Genomic DNA, 10,355 nt, shown 5'->3' with positions numbered 1-10,355 from the left:
TGAACTCAGGGTTCAGGTTATGCGACATCTCGGTGCGCATACTTCAGGAGTACCCAAATTTCGAATTGGAAGCATTTGATATACCTGCTTAAAATATTTCCTTCTTTTTGAGTGACAACACTATTTGATCATGCGGCAAACGCGTGAAAGTCTCAATGACGTAGCTTGGGCGTTTTCAAAACAAAAAAAATATGATGGATTGATTATAGAGCATATATACAGCATCCATTTGGCTTGTCTTCACTTTACCGTCGGACAATCTTCGAAGTAAAATCGCCCGTCTTGCTGAACGAGATATCTTGGAAATTTGGACGAAAATGGCAAAGCAATTTCTCTACGCATCTCTCGTTCTATCATCTATTCTACTTGTTTCGGTGTCGGCCTCTAGTAAGATGTTATTTTAATAATATTTATAAACTCAGATACAATTTATGACGATAAAATATATAGATTAACCGCGATTCATTAGATTCCATCGACTACTGCAGGCGGTAGAAATATTGAAAATTTGATAATGATATTGTTAGATCACATCCAAGCATATAAAAACATATGTTAAATGTGAAAAAACTTATGCGAGTGTTCCAAAAAACTTTTGACATTCCTAGTATATTTATGTTTTAATTGGCAGTAGCAAATGCATGTATTTCTGAAAAGACTTCGATAATATTTTCCACAATGGTATTAATTTTCGATCTCGATCGGTAAGTATGTTGATAGTTATTTGTTTGTTTGTCTGTCTGTTAGACACCGTCGTATGTTACGCGATATCTCACGAAAGCGAAGTTGAATATGCTCCAGTTTGCATGTACATTCATCATATCTCAAACCAGGAGCCTATTTTGGATGAATTATGTCGTATAATTAGCGAGTTATTTATTAATTAGTGATGGGACACGCGGTGTCGCTATTGAGTCACAGCTAGGGAATTGAAACCGCAGTTTCTGTTTTGTGGGATCCCCTAACTTTCGTCGCTGCGAACGATCGATAAGTCGGCGGTCTCCGATCGCTATCTAGTGTTTTTCACTTATTTTAGTTGGTGTGAGAAACAGGTTTCTCAACCTGTTTCTCACACTGCCCGTTATATTTTATACAAATTACAATTACTCTTGGTTTTTTATTCATATTTCGACCTCACAAATCTAATTGTATTGTTTTCAGTTGATTACGAAGAATTTGCGAAGCTCGTCACAAACTATGCCGCCATTCTCGTGGCACGGGAATTACCAGATGCTGCGAAATTATACATTGAGAATAAAGTATTGCATGATGTGGATCCGGAAGATTCTTTATTATTTGACGCCGCACTTATTAACTTAATAGCCAGCGACATCTCCCCCCGTGACAAGATTATTGCTTATTATGCGCAACATGAATTAGATTCCGGTAAATATTCGTCGTCTTCCACACTTCACTTGATTAATATGGAATTACTCAACATTGACCTCCATAGTAAATACAAGTGGGAAATGTTTAGAGATACACTGGCCTTGCAGTAAACTATATGAAACTTGTGTTTAAAATCGAATCATCTTAATTTTTATTTGCAAATATGTTGGCATAAGCTGAAAATAAATTTTTGATGGGAAAAACACTTTCGATAAAATATCTCACATTGCGCCCAAGTTATAAGGTACGTGCAATGGCGTGTCAAACTTTCCTGCTGCCCGTGGCGAGCTTTTGATTCCGCTCCCTCCTAAACCTGACCTGCAAATGTTTGCTATATTATTATTTAAACTATCAAACTAAGCAACAAACTCACCCCTATAACGTGCTGCCCAGGTACCGCTTTGGACCCCCTCTAGGCACTGGTGGAAAGCATTAAACCAGTATTGTTCGATTTTGGTTTTCTCCTTGTTGAAAACAAAATATCCATAATTAGTTAAATGCAGAGGTGAGCTTTAGCCGGAACGCACCGGAACGGCGTTCCGATTGTTGGACATTTTATTGCATTTGCGTTCCTGTTGTTAAAATAAAATTATGGTACAAAATGTCAAGTTTCTCTGGTTAAACTAGTTCAGGATGGTCCAGGGTTGTCGGCTCCGCGGGCCACAAAATTATTTTTGCTTTGTTCGCGGGCCACAATACTGTCAAGAATAGATAAACAGTGCAATACAAAACAAACACTTTTATTGTGCAAACACATTGATCGGTATCTGTCATTTGTCAAGCTAACCCATGCATAAACAACCAAAAAACCTGCAAAAGTATTTATATATCTACAATTACACATAGACCACTTTAATATTGCAAACGCTTTAAAACGGAAGAAGTGTTTCCTCAAATGTAAATGCTTTCGAACATCGATAATATTTTCAAAGCAAAATCTTAACTTTGCAAAATGCTCATTGCTCACAAGATCTTTAAATGCCGTTTAAATGTCTTTCGTCACCGACACAACATGCCGACATATCAAGCAATTTTTTCCCCCCACATCCAGTTAAAAATCTGTTTGAATTCGTCAGCTTTCTTTTCAAACTCATGTTTACAAAACAACTTACAAATAACTGCGGATTGATTATTAAATCTGAGGTACAGAAGGGTAATTACGAATATCAAATTTTCTGACATATAGGCGTCATTTTTTTTGTAATTCTGTTTAGGGTGAAAAATGCATGTTATTATCAACCCTGTTTAGGGTGGTTACAAAAAACACCCGGCATGATTTATATTGTTAGGCCATAACATTAATAATTAATGACAGATTTTTTTGAATATTTTCATGACGAAACAACACGAAATGCATTTTTATAATACTTTCCGGATGCGACGCGAGCCACAGATAATGAAGTGGCGGACCACATGTGGCCCGCGGGCCTGGGTTTGGACCACCCTGAACTAGTTATTAAATTGTGTTTTTTACATTATATTTCGTAATTCTTTTTACATCATATCGCATCACAAAGACTCAGTACAGAAGTAACGTGTAAACTAGGGGTCGGCAACCTACCGCCCGAGCACTATAATGCGCCCCGCGACGCTTCACTAAATTATAGTAACAAAACATTCGTTTTGACGAATATAATCTTTAGACTAAATTATATTGTAACCTAACAATTATATAATTCACAATTACTCGTTTAATGAGAATATAATTTATTTATAATTAAGCAAATAGCAACAAAAGGCAGAAAAGTTGATGCTGAGTGCAAAAGGTTCAATGACGCTGAAAATATTCAAATGGAATTTCATGAGATGCAATGAGAAATTAAATCTATACTCTATTCGAGAGATGTAAAACTGCTTGATCTCTATTATAAAAAGTACCATCCGTTCGGTTTTTCAACTTTCTAAAAATATGCGCGGCCCGCCAATGACTTGCAACCTCAATTTTGGCCCGCGAGCGACAAAACGTTGCAGACCCCTGGACTGTAAACTGTAATAGATATTTCCCCGACCTTTGATCCCATGGAAATTCATTCTATACCTTTCTAAAAATAACATTTGTATTGAATTGCTATAAATATTTCTTGTGATTCTACACAGACATATTTCAGATAATTTCTCCATATTTCATTGCAGTTCTTCGACTCTATCTTAGGACAGTCAAAACATTTTGTCCGCGTCGTGTTACATATATTACATTTTGCGAATAGTTCAACTGTTAAGTTCATTTCATCGTAGGGTTTTGCAGGGTGTTTGTAAAAAAGCAGGTACATTGTGGATTTGTTGTTTCCGAAGATATTATTGTAGTGATCACTTCAAAATCAATTTGAAAAACACTCATTTTGAAAATGGAAGTGTCATTGCTAGTAATTTATTTGCTACGTTGTAGAAATCGTTTGATTTCCTGAAAAATCATAAAGTTTATCAGTGTTTTCGCATGACTAAATATCAGTGATTATCAATAATTGAAGGTTAATCGAGCAAATTGACTTTTTCAAAACGGCGCATTGAACTGATAGCCCTCGGCTTAATCGGTACGCAGAAAGTAAGCCCTCGATTTTCAAAATATTTTTCCTAAAAACACAGTTTTAACACATTTTATGTCATTTTTATGGCAAAGACATGTGACCTATTTTTATTCAAAGTTCAGTTTTGGCATTTAAAATCTGGATGAATGGAAATAACGATGAAAAATATGTTTAAATACAGGTATTTTTTATAGTGCTAAACATGTTGTCTGACTATATCACGGAAATATATATTTGATTGATGCATGAGCAAATATAATTTTGTGTTTATTCGTAGTAAAATGTAGTTTTTATTTAAAGGTTAAAAGTTATGCACGACAGTTTGACGCGACAATGTTTAAATCGTGGTGAAAACTCCTCGTTAAGTTTAGTATGTCCGTGTCACGAATAAGGTACCTTGAATCAAGTCTTAGCCAGGCTCATGTACATGATATATTAGAGAAATTTAACATCGCGATTTGAATTTTTTGTCCACACGTTCAAAGTGTTGCACCAATTGCCGATATTTGTGTGTTACATGGTGAACTATTGGGTCGTTTCGATTTTCTTCAAAGGAATGTTTTTAAAACCTACGCTATGAACAAGACTCTGTACAAGAGGAATCGATACATAGATGAATATTTTGTTTTTTAAATGGCTTAACCGTTTTCAGTTTTTAAGGGACCGTAATCTTTTTAGTTTTATATACCCAAACTTGGTCAATGATAAATATAATGAATATAACATTCTGCATGTTTTAGATTAGTGCATCCGATAAAAAAAACTGGTTGAACAATAAACATTCGACGAAAATTAATAATCGTATTCTGATGTCAATCAAAATATTTGGCAAAAAGTTTTGAAGCGGTGGATAACAGATTATGTTAAAGATTACACATTCAAAACCCAATACATGACATTGATTATTGTTTATCGTTGTCTAAAACTTTCTCCGTAAACAATGTTAAAAAATCAGTATATACTACGCCATTTTCATGTAGCTTTGTGCGTCGGCCATTTCATTTACAACTCAATATTTGACGTTGTCGAGACCCATTTCTGTATTGTTGTTTATAACTTTCGCTATAGAAACACGTTTGAAAATTAGTAAATATAACGTTATTTTTCAGTAGGCCTACTTAGCTTATCAGCCTATCAACTTAGCTTATCAATTAAAAACCCATCACAATCTAAGCCATGCAAAGAGGGCGTCAAAATAATGCCGATTTTCTGCCGATTTTTAAAGCCATACTTCGTTAAATTCAACAGAATGCCCCATTGCACCTCAGAGTCTGTCCGAAATGTGCCCCACAAGTGGGTACAGTGGGACACTTGACAAACGTTTTTCAAAGCATTTTGGTGGTAAGATGTTTATCGCAAGGAAATTTCTTAGTCGCTGAATAAAAAATACATTCACCCCTTTCTGCAATAATCTTCCAAATTGAAATGAATACGCGGTTAAAAATATGCAAAAGAAAAAAAGTGTCTTAATACTCCCCTATTTGCCAGGTTCTCCCATGTCTTACACGTTACACCTACGCTGTGAACAAACATCTGTACACGGGGAGTCGATACGTAGATAAATATTCTGTTTTTCAAAGGACTGTATTTGTTTTGGTTTTCGTAGGTCCATCTGAGTGAGACGATTGCTAGTACCCAACATGATAACCAAATGCGAGAACGTCGTTTTTCATGAATGAATTTCGTTCTGCAAAGATAAATTAAGTATGAATAATGTTACTTCTGTAAGACATTTGTCGGTTTGTGCCATGTCGTAATAAGAGTGCTAGGTATGACTACTTACAAGTATTCGATTCTTATCCGATTCCTCGACATATCTTAGCGAGAAAACATATCCAACTAAGCAATACCATAGCAGTTTATACATTTATCTGAAGAACTCGACACAATATGTTTGCAGCCAACTTTTAACCCTAAGAATCGATTCCAATGCATCGAAATCGATTTTAGTCGATTTCACGAAGAATCGATTCCGCCATCCCTATTCACGACGATCAGATAGATACCCTTTTTTGAACATAAAAGATGTTCGCCATTGATTCTTGTACAGCGCACAAACATTCTTGAATCTGAACATAACCAGTTTGCATCAGTTTCGGGTTTTGCGTTTTGAATAAATTGAAAACATTGTTCACTGGAGGTTCTAGTATCCAGAAAAACAGCCTTTTCTACCATTAGACGGATTTTCGGACAATTTTATAGTAGACAGCATACTGATGTGCAACCCATGTACTTGTATGGTTCGATCATAACGAGTTTATCGACATCGTCTTCTCGAACTTTCTTGCGATTGGTGTTGTCTCTTCTGTAAAACGTTGAAGGGTCTGTGACGGTTCGTTTGTTTGTCCCGTTTTCTTTCATTGATGGTGTAAAACCTTGGTATTTAGTGTTCCTCTAAAAAAGGGGTGTGCAAACTGGCTCGAGTTCTGATATACCAAGATGTACCAAACAATGCGCGAGGCGATCGCCGAGATTGAATAGTCGCCAAAATAATAATTACTAGAATTTCCAATTTTCACTTTAATTTTTTGAGGGACTGGCCCAGTAAAAAATGCTGGAGCATTTTTTTATATGGACGAGTATATATACTCTATTGCAGGTTTGATTTATTTTTCTTGTTTAGATTAGGGTGGTCCAAACCCAGCCCCGCGGCCACGTGCGGCCCGCAGCGTCATTTTTTGTGGCCCTCGTCGCCTGTTGAAGGGTAATCAAAAATTCGCATTTGTTGTTGTTTCGTCATAAAAATAATCAGAAAAGCTTTTCGAAATTTTGTTACATCACTAATGTCATTAAATTGACTAGTGTCACGACTAGCTGAAGCAACTAGCAAAGTAATGCAAATTGCTAGCTGACTTTCTATCTATTTGGTTGGGAATATATTCCAACGATTATAATAACTAAATATTAATATTATGTCCTGAGAATATAATTCCGTCCGGTGAAGCTTTGGAACAAGCCTAAACAGTATTACGAAAAATGCGTCCAATATGTCAGAAAAATTAGTAATTACTCTCCTGTACCTTACATTTGGTATACGTAGTTTGAAAATAAATCAATTTGCAGCAAATATAATCTGAAACGGCATTTTGCTATCATGGGAGCAATGATCATTTCCGAGTTTTAAGGAATTTTTTATTTAGACACTATTGTGGCCCGCGAACAATGCAAAAATAATTTTGTGGCCCGCAAAAGCGACAACCTTGGACCACCCTGGTTTAGATTAAACATTCAGTTTATTGGCGAATGCCGTGATTTTTTAATAAAAGTGCATAAGTTCGAGAATTTTGTTATTTTTCCTGGTATCGGCTTTCCTCTCCATTGGCATAAATATGGTAATCCCATCCTATTATTTCGGTGTATTATTATGAGAGTAATTCAAACCTAAAATTATCAACACCAGCAAAACAACACCACCCTTGATTGTCAACGTGTATATCCGGTGTAAAACTTTTTTAGCAAACATCTACAGACTTTGGCTAGTCACAGTTCGAGATTCCGCATCTGCCGGATTTTGTTTCTAATTTAAATCCTAATTTGTTTAAACTATTACGATATTTCCATTAAACAATTTTTGCCTTCTCATCCAAAATGTATTTCTAATGTGTATTTACATATGAATGATTTAACAGATAAAGAATTCCAAGGATAAAATTCTTCAAGCACATCTAAAAGATAAGCAAGAAATCATATATCACATGGATTCTCACATAACGAATCTAAAATGTGAAAGAGATAAAATTTGGGCGCTCCCGTAGTATGTTCACCAAGATGGCGGACACCGGAACGTAGCATGTGCACCAGGTTAGGGTTAGGACATACTTTTATTCTAATTTACCTTATTTTAGTTCTATTACGAGTTCGGGAACTACCGTAGTATTTGTACTTGAAATTATGGCCTAACCCTAACCTGGTACACATACTACGTTCTGGTGTCCGCCATATTGGTTCACATACTACATGAGTACCGAAATTTGTTCACAGAATAAGTTGATAATATGTATTTTATACTTTTAATTTTAATAAATGGAAAATCATATTAAAATTAAATGCACTTTATATTTTCATCGGGTGGCAAATAAACATAGATTAATGAAAACTGCTCGGGCATAACTATTATAAAGTCCAGCTGACGTTGTATTCATTTTTAAATAAAGAGCAAATTTATATGGGGATAAATGCTTGATTTTTATCAATTTCATGTAATATTTTCGACACAATTATACTTATACCATTATGACAAATATTGTGAACTGTGGATTATTCTGATTATTTTTGTTAAAATGAAAAATTCTTGAAACGCATCTAAAAACAAAATGATAATACAATAATGAAAAAAATTATATATTTCATTGATTCTTACTTAAAACTAAAATAAACAAGAAATGACATTTGTTCATCGAGTTTCAACAAGGGGAATGACAATTTAAACATTTTTCCTGACAGTTTCAACTACTAAACAGTTACACAACTAAATTTGGATTTTGAAAGACTAATATTAAAAACTTCGGTATTCCCGAAGTATGTGAAACAAGATGACGGACACCGGAACGTAGTATGTGTACCAGGTTAGGGTTGGGCCATAATTTTATTCCAATTTTCCTTATTTTAGTTTTATTACGAGTTCGGAACTAGCCAAGTGGTCCCATAGTATTTGTACATGAATTTATGGCCTAACCCCAACCTGGTACACATACTACGTTCCAGTATCGGTCATCTTGATTCACTACTTCGGGAGTACCAAAGCTTCAAGTTTTTCCCAATTTTAAAGCGAAGAATAAAATTTTAGATGAGTAGAGATTGCTTCTAATTAAATTGATGAGAATTTTGTATTTATAATGGAAGGAGATGCAGACTATTGAAATATCCAATGCTAACAGTCATCAAAAAATAAATATCAAATCATCGGGCGACAAATAAACAATAGATTCTAATGAAAACTGGTTTGACATAGTTCAGATTTAGGCTTTCAAAAGGAATTGGAATGACTCGCACGTACTTGATTACAATAAATTTGAAAAAATCTTGTTTGGCGGGTCACACACCTTATAAAATTGGCACTTATCCGCGGGCTAAACATTTTTTTCCTTCTGGGCCGCAGTTTGCACACTCCTGGTTCAGGACGATCCCCGTAATGGACCTGCGAAGTAATTTCAAGCTCTATCGGTCTATTTCCTCTAGGATTGTAACGTATAGTGAAATAAACCCACCAATTCAATTATATTCCTGATGTTGTTATTATGACTGTCGAATGCCAGGCATCCGGTTCGAAGCTCAAAAAATCGTACTTCCTTCACGACAATCTTATGACGGAATTTACACTCAAGTGACACTGGATATACATTTATTCTTATTGGTAAGACAAAACCAGGTTTGCAAGATATACTGAAAAGTAAAATTAAAAATAAATTCATGAAATAATATTTGCAGTCTTACACAAGTGAACGGCTTATAAGCCATGTTTTCTTTTACCCATCACACTTAAATCAATTGTCCTCAAATGGCGGCCCTCTCAACGATTTAATATAGCCCGCCAATTTATTTACCACTTTATTATTTTAATTTTGCGTTTTAGATATCGTCACTAACTACGTCATCATCACAGTCTAGGCACGTGTATATTTGCAACAATTCAACCAGTATCTTAATTATACGTACCGGTATAGTCAGGGCCGCCATCGATAAAAACCCAAAAATAAGAAAATCAGGGAAGCATATTAATAATATAACAAATGACGAGATGTAATATTTAATTGAAGTATACTTTACCGGCATATTCGTTTTTTGCACTGATTCTCGACTAGTTCTAAAATCCAAATTTAACGCGTGCTTAATTGCCTGGGGAAAAACAGTCGCTCTGAACATTAGAAATATATTCGCTCAGTCGCTCAATGAAAATTTATTCGATTTTATGTCATGAATGCGCGTAGCAATCATTGAGGTTCTATATTATTTCTAGCAAATCAATCATTTGAATTGACTCAACTAAATACCCTATATATAAACCTCTATCCCTAAAATAAAACAAAAATGAGGACACATGTCAAAATAAGGACGTTTCATGGAAATAAAGTCAAAAATAAACTTTAAAATAGGGACAAATGTCAGAAACAAGGACGTGGACGTTATGGCAGCTTTGGGTATAGTATCATGAAGGCTTGTCCATGGGACATATTTTTCTGTCTCATTACCATTCCATAGCAATTATTCTTGTCCCATCCCATGGGATTCCCATTAGAATGAAATTCAATAACAATTGTTAAATTTAGGTTTAGCGTCAAATGAATAGGACGACATGTAAGAAGAGACATACAAAACAACAAAATGTACGGACTCTGTTAACTTTATATTCATAATTATGCAGGAAGTTCATCAGCCCCTCCACGAAGTATATTGTTAATGCTGAATATATTTTGCTCGTTATAACTAACAAGAGAGCTATAC

General features: G+C 35.1%; 1 protein-coding gene across 1 annotated transcript; it reads left to right on the top strand.

The window, feature by feature from the left end:
• On the top strand, positions 1 to 1,576 carry LOC120346772 (uncharacterized). The gene is made up of 2 exons (XM_039416593.2): positions 1 to 387; positions 1,162 to 1,576. Exons 1-2 carry the CDS (start codon positions 318 to 320, stop codon positions 1,497 to 1,499), a joined length of 408 nt encoding a protein of 135 aa, XP_039272527.2. The 5' UTR covers positions 1 to 317; the 3' UTR covers positions 1,500 to 1,576.
• Positions 1,577 to 10,355: the final 8,779 nt, after the last annotated feature.

Source organism: Styela clava, chromosome 8 (assembly GCF_964204865.1).
Source record: "Styela clava chromosome 8, kaStyClav1.hap1.2, whole genome shotgun sequence".
In the NCBI taxonomy this organism is placed as follows: Eukaryota; Metazoa; Chordata; class Ascidiacea; order Stolidobranchia; family Styelidae; genus Styela; species Styela clava.
This window is presented reverse-complemented; position numbering and strand designations above follow the sequence as displayed.

What these genes read in the sequence shown, in the direction of transcription:
- LOC120346772 (XM_039416593.2), top strand. Translation starts at nt 318, where the DNA reads ATGGCAAAGCAATTTCTCTACGCATCTCTCGTTCTATCATCTATTCTA. An exon ending in TGTTTCGGTGTCGGCCTCTA is followed by an intron (nt 388 to 1,161) that starts GTAAGATGTTAT and finishes TATTGTTTTCAG; the next exon opens with TTGATTACGAAGAATTTGCG.